The sequence below is a fragment of the Schistocerca serialis genome, chromosome 12, assembly GCF_023864345.2.
Source record: "Schistocerca serialis cubense isolate TAMUIC-IGC-003099 chromosome 12, iqSchSeri2.2, whole genome shotgun sequence".
NCBI lineage: Eukaryota > Metazoa > Arthropoda > Insecta > Orthoptera > Acrididae > Schistocerca > Schistocerca serialis.
Window position 1 is genome coordinate 32,901,904 of NC_064649.1, and position 20,171 is coordinate 32,922,074.

Sequence of the window (20,171 nt, forward strand, 5' to 3'; positions counted from 1 at the left end):
TATCCACCAGTACATCAATGCAATGCAGCTACATCCAAACGTATATATACAACTACAGAAATCCGTAATTATTGATACGTGTTCAATAACCCGAAAGTTCCTAAATACAATGTAACGTATACTATACAGTTAAAAGGAAGTCACGCTTGATGAAGGTCCGCGTCACTTTCCATTTTTAATCAGACCTAAGGTCTGAGAAAAATAGAAATAATAATAATAATAATCATCATCATCATCATCATCTGGGGGTGTTTTCCAATAGGATAACACATGCCCACAGACCACTGTTGTAACTCAACATGCTCTACTGAGTGTCAACATGTCGCTTTGGCCTCGATTTCCAGTTAAGCACAAATGGATCATCATCGGACGACAACTCTATTGTCATCCACAACCAGGATTAACCGTGCCTGTATTGACTGACCAAGTGCAATAGGCATGGAATTCTATCCTACAAACCAACACCTGGCACCTGTACAAGTACAATGCATGCACATTTCCATGCTTGCATTCAACATTCTGGCAGTAGCACCAATTGTTAATGTACCAGCATTTCACATTTGCAATGGCTTATCTCACACTTACATTAACCTGTTATCTTGTAATGTTAATCAGTTAAATATATTTCCACGACAAATGTATTCCTGAAATTTCATTACTCTACATTAATTATACTTTGGTGTTGTGATTTTTTGTCTCTTCCACGTACATAAAATGTTGCTGTGTACGAAATTTAGCTAACATATTGAATTTTGCTTTAAACTTGGGTGTAAGTCTATATCACCAATCTTGAGTAAATTGGAGCTCACTCGTTTGTAACTGAGGGCACCAGTGATAAAGCGGAATGAAATATTCATTACATTCCTCATATTCTGTAAGCGGTTTGAGATACTGAAATGAGATTTTGCAAACGATAGTAAACCAAGAGAAGATCATTTTGTCATATGGTTATCCAGCTTCACTATCTACTGTGTTATTACACCAACTATAGATAGCTGCTAAAACAAAATATGCTGTGGTGTTTGGAACAGCATAAGTGGAGACACTACTCACCCATTTTGTGCCAAGGATGTGCTTTTTCGTAACATACTGACCTTATTCGTCCTCTGTTTCTCACTTAATAAACCACTATTTTAAGAATTCTCTTGCAACTGCGTTTGTGCAATATGTTAGGGAGGTGACATTGTGTAAACTCCGTTCTGTTTTGGCAAAAGAAGCAAATTTTATCACAGCAATGGTATGTTTTACTCTAAATTTGCCACTCATGATGCTTCTCTGAAAGTTACAAACGGTTAACAAGTCAGGTGAAAATAAATCACTGTGTTTGTTACATTTTCAGTGCAATTCTTTGTAAATACTAACCAAAGCAGAGGGGACAGTAGATATTTTTGTGTGGTTACCGTAGAACTATGGGTTCCAGCACTAGGCATTTCACCTACAGCATGCTGACGGTCTGCCCGCATCTCCCACCACTACCACTCTCCCCATGCTTGCCCTGCTGATTGCACATCCACTGGCCCGGCCCCATTATCCTGCATGCACTCTACAATCTCACATTACAGTTCAAAGTGTGCACATCGTTACATGATAGAGTAAGCACAGAAAGTTACCACAGAAAATGTCTTTACAGGTAGTTGCAATAGCTAGCTGTTAGTGTCATTAATTTTTTTTAATGAGAAAGAGAAAGATATGACAGTGCTGATGGAATGTGCAAGCAAAATGTTAGAGTTGAGCTAATTGACGGAGTGCAAATTAGGGAAGGAGAGACATGATGTCGAACACAGGTGGATTTGTTAATCTACCCAAAAGAAGAGAAAATGAAGTGCACACAACAAAAATATCATTGATGATATAGAGATATGGCCTATTACAATGTAATTTCTTCTACATTGTGAATTATACAAAGAAATATGAAACTTCTGTGAAAACGTTCAGCTCTTATTGCACACAACTGACCTTTAAGGAGATGCAGAGGGAGGAGTACTTATACCTATGAGATTTCGTTTTAAAAGGTGCCAGAAGGAAAAGAAAGTCTTTATGTGTTACCTGGATGGTATAGTTTCAAAAAAGGCATAGTATCAGGTTGGTCCATAAATCTGTAGCGTTTCTGTCTTGTGTTGGTATTCCAGTTGCTATGAGTTTATGTATTGACTGTCATCTTTTATTTGTAGTTCACTGTTGCTCTTTCAGTTTAAATATTGTTATTGTGTTATTTAGAGAGTGAGTGGAGTGGTGGACACTAGAAAATGAAGTGCCAAGGGGAGATACTGGGACATTTTAAACATTCTCTTGTTTGAGTTCAACAGAGAGGTGACAGCCAGCAGAGGTAGCCCCAAAACATTGTGCCATGTATGACGATAATGCCACTGGACAGAGCATGGAAAGAAAACTGTTTTCTCCTTTAAAAACAATTGGTTTGACATTAGCGACTTTCCACATTTAGGTAGACCTTCAGGATTTGATGAAGATAGTTAAAATGCTTTAACCCACAATTATGTATGTTAAGTGTACTCAAGAACTGGTAAATGTGATGAACTGTGAGCATTCCACTATGCCCAATCCAGCAATGCGGAAGTTCGTCATTTACGTAGCAATGAACATCAATGTTCCAATGAGGGGGTGCCTTACCTTGTTGAAGAATGAAACTCTCAGAATCAACACTCAGTTGTGGAAATAATACCAAATCACAACTACAACATGTCAAGGTAAGAGGTACCCATCACAGTCTTCTCGTAGAAGAACAACAGGCCATACATCTTTTTCTGTCCATTGCACGGGAAACCTTAACATTTGGCAAATCTCGTTCATGCACCACACTTTCATGAGGATTTTCAGTGCTTCTCCTTCTCACGTTGTGGCAATTAAGTTTTCCAAATAAATGGAATGTTACTTCTTCACCATGTATCAGGTTGGAGGCCAAACGTTTCTACAAATCTACGAATGTTTCTTGCATTGTGATGCAAAATTGGAGACATTGGTCACAATTTTCCACTTTCGTTTGTTGCATGAGTTACAGACAGTATGATTTAAAATGTAGCAAAATCTTCCATCTGCAGTTGTAGCTCCTGTGAGCTGTTCATTTTTTTGGGCTGCATATAAAACTTTCCCTCATCCTCTCTACAGTTGCAGCAGGCAACTTCGTCGACTGGTACTTTTCTGTTTACAGGGACAATTGGAGTCCCTATATCGCCAATGTCAATGCACAACATTCTGTTTATGTGGCGGTTCTTTTCCATAATTCCTTCTGAATCCACGCTGCACTGTCACAACAGATAACACATTTCACATATTCCAACACAAAAAATCTATTATCGCTTTGTCACCATTTTGTGAGGCACTGTACACATAACACCAACTGGTGGGCACAATGCAATCCCAGTGAGTTAACAGTCTATTCATGCATTAGTCATATTTGCATTTGCATTTGGAAAACAAAGAGCTTTGAAAATGAATGAATCAGTCATAATGGCTTGCATTTCTTTTGGATAAAGCCATTCCACATTAGTTACTTTTGCTTGCTGTGGCCCTCAGCCAAGGACTGGTTTGGTTAAGCTCTCCATGCTACAGACCAATTAAAATTACTTGACAGCTGAAGTCTTGCTGACACAGTGTTGCCACATCTGCTGCCAGCTGTCACTCAGTTATAGACAACATACAAACATTGCAAATCAGTTCACAAATACTGTTAAGAGTAACATGGGGCAATGCTGGCAACAACTGCCTCGAGGTATGAAAGAACTTGGACCTGTCGACAGCTGATTGGTTTGAAGTGACCAATGCCTGAACTGAGAAGAACAACATGTTTTGTAGCCCTCAATTTAAACTTGTGTCCTAACCTAACCACAACCTTGTGATGCACAATATATCCAAGAAAATGACGATCAACAAACTGCAGCAAAACTGAACTCATGAGCATTTTGTTCATGATGTTTAAGGCCACTATGAGCAAACTCAAGACACATAAACTCCAGTTTCACCAGTAAAAGCAAACTGTAATTTCTCGCTGTCATTGGTTACCTGAAACTACCCTCACTGTGGATACATAGGGTGCCACATTATCAACCGGTGAGCAGTCCCGGTTGGCACTTGGTTACAGATGATAGGCGACACAAGCAGATTCCAGATGATACAGAGAAAAATAAGAGCAAATAAAAAAGTCAATTCGATGATGAAAATGATGCAATAAAGTACCATAAATAAGAAATTACATTTAAATTAATTAATTGAATAAACATAATAATCAAAGTCTTTTGACTGTATTTTTAAAAATAAAATATTTTGCTGCACTTTACAAGATTTGAACTTCTGACCTTGGACATGTAAGGTTTATATGCTAACCAATAAATTGTTCCATGTAGGGCCCAGTCACAGTGATTAGTTGCAGCCTTCAAAAATTTGGTGTCATTTTATGTTCTACAAAGCTGTTCTAATGCAAGCTGATATCTGTGGTTATAATGTGTGCATATGTGATGCTGAGTTGTGTCTTGTGAGGAAAGATCCTGTAGCATTTGGTTAGTGCTGTGTATGAAATGAAAGGGCCAAATCCAAGATTTGGGATCCAAAACAAAGCCGGACAAGAAATTGTGAGTGAGCTACTAGTTGTGGCAATTTAGCAACAATGAACAGTTTGGGCATGACACTGAATGCTCTGATTAGACGAAATCAGTTACAACGGACTATAGTCTATCCCGTGTAAGCCTCTTCATCCCTGCACAACTGTTGCCACCTACATCCATTTGAACCTTCTTATGGTGTTTGAGCTTTGGCCTCCCTCAAGAATTCTTGCCTCCACACTTCCCTCCATTACCAAATTCACAATTCTCTAATGTGTCGGGATGTGTCCTATCAACCGGCTCCTTCTTTAGGTCAGATTGAACTATTTACTTCTTTCTTCCCTTATTCAATTGCAGTACCTCCAATTCATTATTTGATCCATCCATCTAATCTTCAGTACTTTTCTGTAGCTTCACATTTCAAAAACTTCTATTCTGTTCTCGTCTGAACTGTTCAAATGCAGTGGTGGCTAGTGATCACGTGCCAATGTCCTACAGCACACTGTCCCACACTATGATATTCCACTTCTCTTCAAATGCATGCTGGTATCCGAATAAAATGCATGAAAACATGTTTTATACCGCTGTCCCTGCAATAATTAGAAACAGATGTCAAGTGTTAAAAGGACAGTCAACCACATCACGATCAACCCAGAGAAGGGAATCAGTGTGATGTCATCCCTACTGGCACTGACATTGCTCACAGCATCAGATCAGTATTTTTCGTTGACCAGTGCATGTAAAGTATTGTGCAAGCGATTTTAGAGGAGCAATTTTCACAATGGTACTGTGGCCAAGTCACCTAGACCACAGACTGTTAATTCGTCAGCTGAGGTTTAAACCATACTGGTACCAGTATCCCCACCCCTTTGCTATCTATGTTAAACTATTAATTATATCTATATTCCATACTGAGAGTGACATTGTTGCCGTTATACTGCTCGCCCAATGCTGCTACCTGTGTTGAGATGGTTTTCCAGTTGCAAAAAAATACTTATCATCTTATTTTAAGAAAACATTAGGTGAAAAAAATGTTAATTTTTGCACATCTTGCATAAGTAAAATCATATATTCAATTTAGTTACAACAAGCTGAGCGTCTGCTGATTCACTCGCATTGACTGTATAGCCTGCATAGAATTTTTTTTTTTCCTTTAATCAAATTTTTTGTTGTTCACAAATTGCAACACCTTCTAAGCTTTTCACACTAATGAAGGCTATAGAAGCATGGTCTTTCTCAAATTTACTTCTGACCAAAAAGTGATTCTGGTAGTTGGAGTCGAAGGTTTTTATTAATTAGGCTTCCCATGTTCTTATGGAAATATTTCCACTGAAACTTTCACCCCCCTCCCCCACAAATATTATCTTATATCGAACCATGAACTGAAATACCAGTTTTCATGTATTTAACTTTAAAAATTCTTATTATTATTTTATTAAAGATTTTCATCCCCTATTTTATCCCCTGAGCAGGTAAATTTCCAAACACACTGAGATATGTAATTTATTTTTTTCCCCTACGAGAGAAGTCAAATACCAATTTTCACAGACGTAGCTTTAAAAATGCTTTAGTAGTTCTTTAACAATGATATATTTTCAAAAAAACTATTACCCACTATTTTACCCCTTCATGGTTGAATTTCCAAACATGCTGAGCATGTGTTCTTCTAATTTGTGACTAAGAAAGCAAAATCGGTATTCATAGTTCTAGCTTTAAACTTGCCTTAATAGTGACATACTTTCAAAAAGCCTTTCATACCTTAATACACCTCCTTAGGAGTGAAATTTGGAATATATCCTTCTTGAACAATGCCTTGAATGTGAGATCCACATTACTCTCCAAATTTCAAGTTTTTCTCCTCAGTGGTTTCAGTGGGGTGGCGATGAGTCAGTGAACCAGTCACGCCCTATTTCACCCCCTTAGGGGTTGAATATCCAAAAACAGTGAAACACATATGTTTTCATTTCTAACTGAGAAACCAAAGAGCAACATTCAAAGGTTTAGCTTTAAAATGCTTTTGCAATGAAATATGTTCATAAAATGTTTCACCCCTATTTCACCCCCTTAGAGACTGAATTACAAAAAACAATGACATGCATAATTTTTTTTATTTCTAACAGATAAGTTGAATACAAATGTTCATAGCTTCAGCTTCATAATGAATATGTGCATAATGAAGTATTTCCCTAAAAACTTTCCTATTTACCCTCTTAGGTGCTAAATTTCCAAAAACGCTGAAATATGTATTTTTATTTGTAACTGAGAAGTCAAATACCAATGTTCATGGATGAAGCCTTAAAAATACTTTAACAGTTCTTTAATAATGGTCTATTTTCAAAAAAAACTTTCACCCAATATTCCATCATCATAAGGGTTAAATTTCCAAAAAAATGCTGAAACACATATTTCTTTATTTCTGACCAAGAAACCAAATACCAATTTTCGTAAGTCTAGCTTCAAAATTGCCTAAATAGTGACATATTTTTTAAAAAATCATCTGCTATTACACCCTCTAAGGAATGGAATATCAAATCACTTCTTAAACAATGCCTGCAGTATAAGATCACACCCTCCGCAAATTGAAAGTTTCTGTCCTTAGTGGTTTTGGCTGGATGACGATGAGTCAGTCAGTGAGGCAGTCACTTGGGATATTGCCTTTTATATAGAGAGATTATTATCCTTGTAAGTGAAATGCCTATAGGCGACCATTGTAACAAAATGATAAAACTTTGCACGTGCCGCCACTACCCACATAGCAAAACTTACTACTTGCAGTATCTCATTTTCTAATCTTATTCTTTTAGGATTGCCTGATTTAGTTTTACATTTTATTACCCTTGTGTTACCGTTATTGATGTCCGTCTTATAACTTCTTTTCCAGACGCTATCCGTCCCATTCAACTGCTCTTCCAAGTCCTTTGCCATCTGACAGAATTACAGTGTCACTGGCAAACTTCAAATCTTTTATTTCTTCTTCATGAGCTTTACCTCCCTTTCCTTATTTCTCCTCAGTTTTCTTTACTGATTGGCCAACGTCTCACTCCCTTCTCAAATAACGCAGCCATTTCACATCATTTGACTCTTGGTTTCGGTACAACTTGTGAATTACCTTTCACACATTGTATTTTATTCCTGCTTTCTTCCACAAGTACACTCACTTTTTACTTTACCCATGTACCTTTCATTCATTGTGAATGTTTTCGGTGTAGCAGCCCCATTCTTGTACAATTATTCTTGTCATCAGGCAATGACTATGTCTACTTGAAAACTAAGAGAGCATAAGCTGTTTTCAAAGCAGAAGATCCCTTACGACTTTTGTCGATAAAATGTACATGGGTGAAGAAAAAGGGCTTACAAAGTTTAGGAAATATGGAGAACCACAGAGAAGTCAGCCAGAACCATGCGTCATGGTAGACTTGGCAGGTGGGATGATAAGGCAAAACTGTCTTGTCTGTTGGGGACTGCACCAGATGAGATCTGAAAACCTGAGAGCTTATACACTGAAGATAGTGTAATATGTAAGACAGAAATTACTGACAAAACATTGTGCAGGAGTTTGCAAGAGTAAAAGCTAAGTACCAACAATGTAAGGAAAAGATAGATTGCTACTTACTGTAAAGATGACTTGCTAAGTTGCAGACAGGCAGAATTAAAAGACACTTAAAGATCAGCTTTCAGCCACAGCTTTCATTAGGAAATGGAGGCAGCAATCTGGAGGAGGTGGGGAGGGGAAAGGCATAGTAGTGTACAGGTAGGGGGAGAGAAGTATGTTGCCTGGCAGTGTGTGCAGGGACTAGGACTAGACTGCCAACAGGCGCAGTGTTGTGAGTGTGTGAGGCAGGGAGGTGAGGCAAATGCAGCAAAAAAAGGAAAGAGTGGGGAAAGAGAGGCAGACGGCTGCACATGAAGAGGGTGCGAGATGAGAATAGAGAGGAGGTGATGTAAGACTGTGGGGTTGGAATTACTGTAGGCTGAAGCCAGGATAATTTCAGGAGTGGATAACATGTTGTAAGTATAACTCCCATCTGTGCAGTTCAGAAAAGCTGATGGAGCAGTGGAGGATCCAAATGGCTCAGGTGGTGAAGCAGCCACTGAAATCGAGCATATCATGTTCATCTGCATGTTATACCACAGGGTGGTCCACTTTGCTCTCTAGCACAGTTTGACGGTGGCCGTTCATCCTGGTGTACAGCTGATGGTTAGCCATAACAATATAAAAAGCTGTGCAATGACTGCAGCAGAGCAGGTATATGATGTGGCTGCTTTCACAGGTGGTCTGATCTCTGATGGAGTAGGATAAGCCTGTGACAGGACTGGAATAGGAAGTGCAGGGTGGACAGATTGGGTAGGTCTTGCACTTGGACCTTCCACAGGCATATGGTTCTTGGCAAGGGGTTGGGATTGGCAGCAGCATAGGGATGGACCAGGATGTTATGGAGATTGAGTGGGTAACAGAACACCATTTTAGGAAGAGGGGGAAGGATCTCGGGTAGGATGTCCCTTATTTCCAGGACTCTCCCCACACCCTCCACCCAACTGTTTCTATGCTCTCTGTCTTATCATCTCCTCCCCATTCTCATCTCCCATCCTCTTTGTTTGCCACCCTCTGCCCATGCACCCACCAATCTTTCTCCCCCCTCTCCTTTTTGGTCCTTTTTTTCTCCATCTCCCTGCCCCACAACCACCTAACGCTGCACCTGTTGGCAGCCTAGTCCCCACACACTGTGCCAGACAGTGCTCTTCCCTTCCATCACACATGCACTGCTATCCCATCCCCCTCCCCACCCCCTCCGGATTGATTCCACATGACAATTGCATTGTGGTACGAGGTACCGGAGTTGACCATCACGTTTACATGAGATTTGCTTGCTTATACCTACGAACCGTGTGTTTCTCTCTCTTTTTCTGATGAAGGCTGTGGCCAAAAGCTAATGTGTAAGTGTCTTTTAATTGTGCCTTACTTTCATTACTTTTTTGGTATTCCAACCTGGAGGTTTCCTTGTTGGAAAGCTAAGTATGTTATACATGATAGAGGTAGTGGGGCAGGGAAAAATAGACAAGCAAGAAAATAAAAGGTACAGAAAACTAAAAGAGTGAAAAAAGGAATAGCTACTGAGAAGAAATGCTGAGTCTGAAGAGACTGAAGTAAATTAAGGCCAAGCGGTGAGAAAAGAAATGTTGTAATGCCAGTTCCCGCCTGCAGAGTTCAAAGAAACTAGAGGGGGGGACAGGGGGGGGGGGGGTGAAGCATCTGGATTGCATGTATGGTGAAACAGGCACCAAGGTGACAACTGTGTGTTACCTGTCCAATTTGAATTGGAACCACTCATGTAATCAAAGATGTAACAAATTTGTGTTTCTTGAACTCTGGTATTGTAAATATTTATGTACTGGGTAAAATTCTGTATTTTAAAAGATTATAGAATTGTAAATACTTATGCATTATTTACCAGTATGTGTATATTGTGTAAGCTGTTATATGTAATTGCAGTATAAGTTACTGTATTTGTGTATTGTCTACATTGTAAGCATAATTACATTATGTATGGTATACATAGATCTACATACCTGTACAAAAGGTAATTTATGAGACCAATAAAAAATCACGATCACAGAAGACACACAACTTTTCAAAGAAAATTCTCTTACACAGGCCTATAAAACAAGACAAAAGAACAAACTACGTATTGCCTTGTTTGAAAATGCCAAATATTACATGGCTTTGAAGCTTAACAATAACACATAGAGTCCTAGCTCAAAGACTACAGACTAGACACTATGGAAGTAAACACAAAAATACTTAAAAAGCAAATATTTTTACATTGTGGAAGATTTTATAAATGATGAAAACAAGTAGTAAATACTAAAACTTTTTACAACATAATCTCTCTGATTATGCATGTTCTCTTTAAATGCATACATGAGTTCTTTTTACCTGTACTAATATTCATAAACTAAAGAAGCAAACACTGAAAATTACTGAAAAAGAAAATTTTACTACAGCGTGGAAAATTTTAAGCAAGAAGAAGACATGTAACACATATTTAGTTTTTTGTGTTGTAATCAATGTTTATGTCTCAAAGAAATACTTCATCAACTACAGAACCACCAATAAAGTTCTACTTCAGAATTAATGGAGAAGAACATTACTCCATCTCCAGGCACTTGGCAAGTCATTTTTCACTAAGCATGTTACAAATATTTTCAGTTCATTTGCCACTTTCATAAAAATATCATTTGTCTAACACCAAATTTCTGCAGGTCATGAATCCATAAAGTATGCTTACTTACACAATCTGCTTCTGAATGCAGTGTGCCTTTATATATGCATTCTTCGTTCTCACATAACATCAGTGACTCTCTAGGGAAATAGAGCGTCCCTACAGGCATTCTTCTAAGCACTGCAACAAACTCGTTCTGAAATGAGAAAGAGTGGTTGAAGGATTAAAACAATGTATAAAAACTACAACTCGAATAGACTCCAATATAACAGCAATAACACAAGGTAATAAAAAGTAACATACAAGCTGCATCATTACTTGAACTTTAGTATAGAATTCTGTATCCTGAATTTAAAAGTTTCAGGATGTTCTCAAAAACATAAGAAAGAAATTACTTAAACATAAATAATCTTAAGTAAAATAAAACCATTTAAATTCCCCAGTAACTTACCTCAATCTCTAGGTTCTTAGAAAGTATTATCACAGCTAGTATTGCAATGTGTAAAGTACAGATACGATATCTCCAATCAATCCTTGACAAAAGGGTGAACAGCTTCTATTATTGTTTAATCCTTACTTGCCACACTTCTATGGAGTGATGTGCTTGACACGCTGGGGTTGATTGCATCCCATCAACAATTGTTACAACAAAGAAGCTATTGAATATGTTTATTTGAAATTTTTTCACATCTTCTCAAAAGCTTACTTTTTGAAATTATATGGGCCATACAACCAGTAAATAAGAATAAAAAATTCAGATATCAAAAAAATTGAAAAACATTACTTTATTTTTTAAAACATCACAATCTCTTTATGTCTGCGTACAAATGGTTGAAGCTTTAACAGAGTTTGCTTAAGACAGAGTACTACAATAAAAAAATAGTTCATTACTGAACTACCTCAGAAAGATATTTATTTTGGAAAAAAAGGAAGGAATACAATGAAAAAGTTTTAATTTCATTATCAAAATAAAAATTTTGCAAACAATTGGAAGAGAGGGTGGTTAGAAAACACAGAAAAACATGTTCAGAATAATGGAATCAAAGAATTTTCAATCAAATTGATATATTTTTAATGTACACACTTATCACATATACCTATTTTTGTCCACTTCAAGTAATCCTCGAATGTACGTCATCAACTTTGCAGATTATACACCATCGAATTATTTTAATATTATTTATTGTACAAAAAGCAGACACGATACAACATCTCATTCTCGGCCATCCCATTGGTCTCTTTCCTTCAGTTTCTCTATCCATTACAGCCTTTACTATCGTGTTCTCCCCTCTCTTCCTCACATGTCCATAACATCTTAGTGTCTTAATTTTCACACTCACCACGACATCAGGCAGTGTGTATAATTGTTGGCATTCTAATTTTTCCTTATTCTCCACTGTTCATTTTCTTTCACTGTTTTCTTTGTCAGGGTCCATGTCTCACTTGCATAGCACACTACTGGCTTGGTGATGGTCTCGTATATTCTTATTTTTGCCTGCCTAGATAGTAACTTCAATCTTATGATGATGTGCACAGCTCCTAGACATCCCCCCCCCTCCCCCCCAACCCCCCCGCCCCCCCCCCCCCCCCCCCCCCCCCCCCCCGGCTTGAATTCTCGTTACTATCTCTTGTTCTATAAGGTTTTGTTGGTTGATGTTGACACCGAGGTACATGAATGTGTCCATCTTCTGTATTGCTAGACTTCTGATTGTCATATGGTGTGGTCCTAAATAATCTCTTCTTCCTACTACCATTAACTTTGTTTTACTTTCATTTATACTTAGACCTAATTTCTTAGCTTCTTCCATTAGCATAGTCCCCATTTCCTCCAGGTCTTCCATGACCTTTCCTATCAGCACAATATCATCCGCAAAAGCCAGGACATTTATTTTTTTTCCTATGGTGATTCACCTGTTACTCTCCTCAGGGAACTACCTCTCTAGTTTCACTCTACCCTCTGATTCCATCACATACACTTCAGTTAGTTTTATCAGCTTTTCAGATATCCCATAGTCTGCCATTATCCTCCACATTTCCTCTCTTCCCGTGCTGTCATATGCTTTGTTGAAATCTATAAACATGCAAAAGGTATAATGATTGTGCTCCCATCACATAGTATACTCACAGATTTTCACTCTGATGCCAAAATACACTTTAAATGAAATGCACCTCGTTTCATAAACTCAACCTCACTTGACACAATGGGATGTAGGCAATCCCAGTCGTTGTTACAGATGGACTGACACTTCCACTGGCTTTGGGAGTAGTCATACTATTGAATACTACCTATTTGTCCTATAGACTCAATTTTCTCGTCAGCTTCACATATTTGAAATTAACGGAAAGTGGGCTTGGAGCGTACTACACCCCAGTGTGTCAAACAAGGGATAAAGGACACTGTGGTACACTTTGAGCTATCTTTCATCAGCTAGAGGTACTGCAGTTCATCATTTATGTCATTCTCAAACGCAATTATCTTTTGTCACTGTAATGTATATATTCATGTTACAAATGATGGGATAACACCTTCAACTGAAACCAAGACTGGGAATATCATCTGAACATAATGGACAGTGCCTTGAAAAAATTTTATAAGATGAGCATTAATGAGAGTAAAAGAAGGGCATTGGATAAGGTCAAATAAAGTCAGATGATGTAGATGGAATCAGATTAGAAAAGCAGCAGAATAACTGATGAAGACAGAAGTAAAGAGCATACAAAATCTAGACTGGCAATAAGAAGAAACATGTTTCTGAAATAGAGGAATATTTTGATGTGCACAACAAATTTAAGTTTTAGGAAATATTTTCCGAAAGCAACTGTGAGGAGCATAGACTTATGTGTGTTACGGCACTGAATAGTGAAGAGTAGGAAATTAGAAATTTTTATCAAAACTCCCACTGGCGAAATCCAGTCATACCCGAGACAGAGATGAAGCAGGAAGTGAGATAGTATGTTGCCAAGTGGGTTAGATTGACTACACATTACAACACTGTCTACTGAGTGAGGACACGCATTCAGCAGAAAGGACACTGCAACAAAAAACCAAAAGAAGTGAGACAAATATATTCATTGGCTCATTAAGACATGGTGCAAGAAACTCTTTTTCTTAAACAAGAGCACTGTAGTGAGGAACTGATACAGCAGTTAACAGCCTGTCAAGTGATATAGGAGAATCAGGAAGATACAAGTGGTCATTAAAAACTGAGCCTCGCTTCATAGCCTCATGCTAGCTCTCTTTAAATACTCTACCATTCTAGCTCTCATCATGAGTGGATAATTTGGATCAATGGCATTAACAGTAATAGCACTCAATTACGTGATTACGATATTTTAGTGAATCTACCTGGTGAACTCCATGCCACTCACCACTTACAAATCTACTGATGGAGGAACTGATTGTCTTAAAACACCACATCACACGGTGCTGCCAGCACTGAAGTTTAGTGTCAAAGATGGTAGCAGTGCCTCTTGGAGTCCACATTCCCATTCAACACCCAAGGCACCTTCAGGTGCTGAAACCTACCAGGCTGTAGGGAGGAGATCAACCGACCACATGACTGCCAACACCAGTAATCGAGGATGGGTCATGAAGGGTCATTGTAGAATTCGGAGTGGGACTGAGGTCACTCCAGCAGAAAGTGCAAGATCACTCTGTGCTGGGCAATGGCCACCCCCACTCATTGCCAACCTGCCACGGCACTAGGGTCGCTGACATCTTCTCTTAGACATACAACTGCTAAGGTGACTGGATGGACATCAGCTAACATGCAGCTGAATGAACAACAGCTGAGACTCATTCAGAAGAAAGGCAACTTGTAAACTATTGTGAATAAATAACTGAACGGTAATAATGTTTTACTAGCACTGAAGACTCTTCACAGGTTCCCAGCATCTATCCTGTCTTCATGCAGAGGTATCTCCGCAAGGCCCCTCTTATATAGAATGAAAATGTATTAATAAACAGCTTAAACATGAAGACAACAGCGGCGCTACAAAAACACAGGGTGTGGCAGAAACAGACTGTTTTAATTAGCCTCTAAAAGTGAAATGATATTATTGGCAACACTGAATGCTTGTAATAAACTAACAGAAAAAAAAATCAGTACATCCTTTTAGAGGTTTTCAAATCACTCAATTTTATTGTTGCAACAGTGCGTATGGAGTACATAAAATTATTACATTTACAGATCAAGAATACGAGCAGTTCTGAGGTACCAGGCACTGACCCATGCTGGAACACCCTTCATGGGTGGCAATGCATCCAGTCGAGGGTACAGATACTGTTCTGGGATGCATTACTCCATGTTTACTTGACCTGTTCATGTAGTTCTGTATGTGTTGGTGAGTCACACAAGTCACTTCTCATTCTATCATATCCCAAACATTTTCCATTGGAGACAAGTCTGGAAACCATCTTAGTCAGGGGAGCTGCTGCAAGTCTTGCACAGCACATAAGATTTTCACAGTCAGTGCATGGCCAAGCATGCTGAAACAACAGATCACCTTCCTGCTGTAAGAATGGCAAAAAAAGAGGTCTAACAACATTCTGCATATACCAAGCACTCTAGGGCCTCTTGTCAAGAGCAACACAAAAGAAACAAACTAAGAAGATATAAGTGGACAAATGTATCTGCATCGCCAAAAGCTATTTACAAAATAGTATGGAGAAAGTGAACTGATATGTTCTGGATAAGTAAAGAAATTTGAAAACAATCCACAGCTCTACAGTTTTTGACTAACAAATACATCAATTGAAATCTAATTCATGTGTTCCGAAAATAATGTTGACGTGTGTATAAAAGCATTTTTTTTTTCAACTAAAATGTAAACAATTTTCAGTGGGTTCAGAGAAGAAGACTTTTTGGTGGGTTTGGTGAAGAAGATTTTGAATCCTGATAATGGCAGTGATGCAGTAGAAGGTGAGCAATGCTGCAGGGGTATCGCGGTATGCCAAACTGCAGTCTTCGAATCACTTCTTTTGAGACATCAATTTTGCCAGGAATTGTTTTTGTGGTATAAGGCTAGTACTAACTGTGTAAGGTAACAGTTTATCTAGCTGAGTAAATGGTGAACAAAAGAAAGCAGTATATTTGCATTATATGCCATTATTCACAAAGGACATGGCCACAGAGGCTTCCGACTACCTATGAGCCTTGTTGCAGCAAATTAAGACTCTAAACACTAAGATAGAGTCCACAAAGGAAGAATCAACTAATACAGTGGAAACATTAAGCGACAACTTAGAGTCAACTAAGAAAGAATTAACTAATACAGTAGAAACTAAGTTAACAAATTTAGAAACACTGATAAAGTTATCTAAGGAGTTGAAGGATGAAATAGATAACCAATGTGATTTAGTTCAAGAGGAAGTCAAAGACCAGTTTCAAGAATTAGATGGCAACATCAACAATGTAGGTCAGTTTGCTGCTAAAGAATTCAAACAGTTTAAGGATCAAATCTCAGAGACAAAAGAGCATGTTTCAGCATTATAAAAATGCCAAGAATTTGGGGGAATAATTAGAACACCTGAGGCTTTATCTAATTTGGAGGAACATTACAGAAATTTGTAGCTCACACAGTACAAAAGAAAGTAGAATTAACTAACACTAAAGTTGCAGTTACAAACAATGACAGTCGAGTTTAGGCTTGTTCTGCACACCTACACCACGATTTCCACAACCGCTAATAAGTGTTCAGTAGTGTTTGAAGCAGTCTGCTCTGAATGATGTAATCGTGGCAAATTGTTTAGAGAATTTTTATTCCATTTTTTTGCGAGTTGTCGACACTGACGATGGTGGTAAATGATACATTCTGCATAAGCAAGGGAGAGACATAATGTGCAGGATACACGCTTTCCTTAAGCGGAAAGCATGCGCATACGCGTACTGCAACTGTCAGTTGGAATCATCAACAATGCAATCCTCATCCATTCCTCAACATGTGCAAACCACCATTGTCGATGGATCAGACTATAGCACTCATTTTAATGAAAATTTTGCAGAACAACAAAAGGAATCATGATGATAGTGTAGGACTTACGGTTCAATGAAACATATTACACAGGCACAGTTAGTCCCATGAATTTCAGGTACTTCTAACTGAACAACAGCATACCTCAACAGAAATAGCTCTGGTAGACAATACACCCCTCGTTGAAAATGTCTACCTGACCATTATTGTCAGGGACTGCTTAGAAAAACTGCAAGAGAGGGTGCAGGAGAATCTGCATACACAAGCACAAAAAAGACTCAAGCCTTTTAATAATAAAGCAGTTACATCTATTTTTCAAATAGATGATTTGGTATTAGCACGTGATTTTCATAATAGCTCAAACTTGAAGGAGACAAATAAAACTTTCCTTCACTACAGGGGACCATTCAAAGTGCAAGACGTACCACATCCGAAAGTAGTATACATACTAGACCCTGACACGGGACAAAATAAAGGATTGTACAATACAGATGCATACGGAAGATTCAAGGTCCCTGGAGAGTTCATGTCCTTTGTGAATTTGGTGGATTGATGAGCACTGGTTGTCCCAGTTAAATTATTTTTGTATTTCTCTTTTTAGTTTTCGCAGAGCAATTTCTTTCTTCTTCGACTAGCCTGTTATCTTTTAATACAGTAATACCTTCTACTATCGCTTATTCTGTAAAAATAACTGGAAGATGGCAAAAGGGGACTGAGCTCGACATGAAAACAAAAAATATAGGCCATTACGTACACAACAGTTGGACGCATAGCATCCAATCCTTGTTTTGGACCACTAAGCTGCTACATTAAAATAATAGATGATTAATTACTTCATAAACTTAACTGTACCATAGATTAAATTTGTCATGTATATACGGCAGTTAATATTTCCATGTCATTTATTTAATTGCATGTTACCATGTACATGTGGTACATGAAAATCTACAAATAAGAGCAACTTTAGTTTTATCCTCATATGATAGTATTAGGAGTTGGCGGTATATATTATACTATAAAACGAATAGAAAAATGAAATAGCAATGGTAGCATCCTTTCGATAAATTATGAATGTAGTAAAAAGATATTTAAGAATTATGAGTAAAATGCTATCGGTTTTATACATTTTATAAAACTGATTAATGTAGAATACTATGGTGGGTCTATGTGTGATTCTTCTTCTTTCCTCATTTTTTTAGGGGGGCGGGGGGTGAGACATGAATAGAGAGGTATCACTTCTATATAGTATTGACAGATGAGTAGACCAACTTTGACAATTATAGTGACTGTTTAACAATTTTCGGGTTTTCTGTAATGGTAAAACTGTGGCAAAGCCATTCTGTAGAAAATGCCAAACACCTTCTTCCTCTAGCTCCATGTTGAAGAACCTTAGCAGATAGGGTCCTTGAGGTAGATGATGATAATCTATCTATAGGGTACTGTCTTCTTTTCTTCTTCAGTCCTAACATACCTGCTTCTTTGTCTTTTTTTCCTTACCCCTCTGCCGGAGTACCATATCTATCCTCCCTCTGTCCATATGTAAAGTTACTATTGCAGGATCCTTTCTCTTTACAGTCCACATAATTGAACTTACAACCTGTAACAGCAGGACTGCACTGGAGAGTACTTCACATACAATAGTGACAACAGACTGACAGAATTTTTTGGAGCATCAATTACTTGACACATCAGTCATGCCACATACCGTAGGGGTGAAGAGTCTGTGAAGGACATAGAAGTCTAGGAAAATTGATGGCATGCTAACATGCATAACAGAACAAGAGATTGTCTACTGAAGAGTTAACAAGTTAATGAGAACTTGTGCTAACTTATCTACAGTATACAGGTTAATGTATGTTCACAATGAAGGATTTTATAGAACAGGAGACAAGATACTAACGTTCTCCTAGTCTAATAAAAATAAGTAGATTGAAAGTACTCATATAGTCAAGTGTTGTCTAAATCTCATAAATGTAAGAGAGTGAAAGATCAGAAAATGTATATCAATAAGCAGATGCAGAATGATGTAAGAGAGTGAAAGGTAAGAAAATATGTATCGATAAGCAGAAGCAGAATGCACAGGGGTGAGAATTGTGTGTATGTGGTGTTGTTATACGCATTATAAACAAGAGCAAGAAGTAAAAAATAAGTTAAAAAAGATAAGTTAAAATACAGCGGTAGAGAGTAATCAGGTGAAGTAAGTATAAAATCAATATGGAGAAAGTTCTCATGTAAAGTTCTCATCATAAAGATGATTGCTGAGCCACAGACAGGCATGTAGAAAAGACAACCATACTTTCACAACTAAATTTTCAGTCATACCTTTTGTCAGAAAATGAGAGCACACACACTTTCACACAATCACTGAGATACAATTGACGCACACATGACCATTGTCTTCGGACACTGCATATACAATGTTTGAGAATCAGATTCAAACAAACCATTCCTCGTACTTCCCTGCCTCTCATTGGCAGCTGCTAGGCTAGTGGCAACACTGACTACAAGCTTAGTGGAGTGATAGGAAGGGGAGAAGCAGTAGTGATGAGGAACTGACGCGCACATGACCATTGTCTTCAGACACTGCATATACAGTCTTTGAGATTCAGATTCAAACAAACCATTCCTCGTACTTCCCTGCCTTTCATTGGCAGCTGCTAGGCTGGTGGCAACACTGACTACAAGCTGAGTGGAGTGATAGGAAGGGGAGAAGTAGTAATGATGAGGGAGTAGCGAAGTGGCACACGTACTCAGCTGAACCCAGCCAGCTGCGATGCATGACGTCTCAGTAAACAAACCATTTCATCTACTGAGACAAAAATGAGATTTTTCCAGTTTTTTTTTTCAAATTTCCCTGATGTTTTGCTGATGTGTTTGAATTTCTCTGATATTCCCTGATTTCCAGAACCTGTAGCAACCCTGATAAAGTTTTTTTTGTTTGAAAAACTATGAGAGTTTTCACAGAAAAAAATTTGGAGTCATTACTTTTCAGCTTGCCGTCATATTTGGGATAGGTATCTTTGCACCAAAAATAAATAAATAAATAATATGCAACAGTGAGTATGTGGAGTTCCACATACTCAAACTGATGCATAAATTAACAAAAGATAAACAACTGCTTCATATCCATAAAGTGTATTATCAGTTAAGTCAACACTAATTTCTTTAATAATCAGAAGAACTAGTGTAAAATGAATAATATACTATAAGAGCTTACTCTCTCATTCTGACTTATGTCAAGGTAGTAGGGCTCACAGCTCGTGCTGTTGTACATGAAGCCAGCAGGAGGGAGTTCTGAATGCGTTTCTGCTTCTGGTGTTGAGTCTTCCTACAAAAGAATATGTTCAAATATGAGTTATGACATTCCTCCATTATCGCATACTCTAAAGACCACTAAGAAGAAAATATTCGAGGATGTTAAACA

At 38.0% G+C, this 20,171-nt stretch overlaps 1 protein-coding gene across 1 annotated transcript in view; it reads right to left on the reverse strand.

Moving 5' to 3' along the window:
- Positions 1-20,171, reverse strand: part of LOC126428422 (uncharacterized) — a 48,776-nt gene that overhangs the window by 16,873 nt on the left and 11,732 nt on the right. Inside the window, exons 3-4 of the mRNA XM_050090349.1 lie at positions 19,965-20,075; positions 10,845-10,970 (exon numbers count right to left, since the gene is read on the reverse strand). Coding sequence (XP_049946306.1) covers positions 10,845-10,970; positions 19,965-20,075 — 237 coding nt within the window. The remainder of the gene's footprint in view (positions 1-10,844; positions 10,971-19,964; positions 20,076-20,171) is intronic.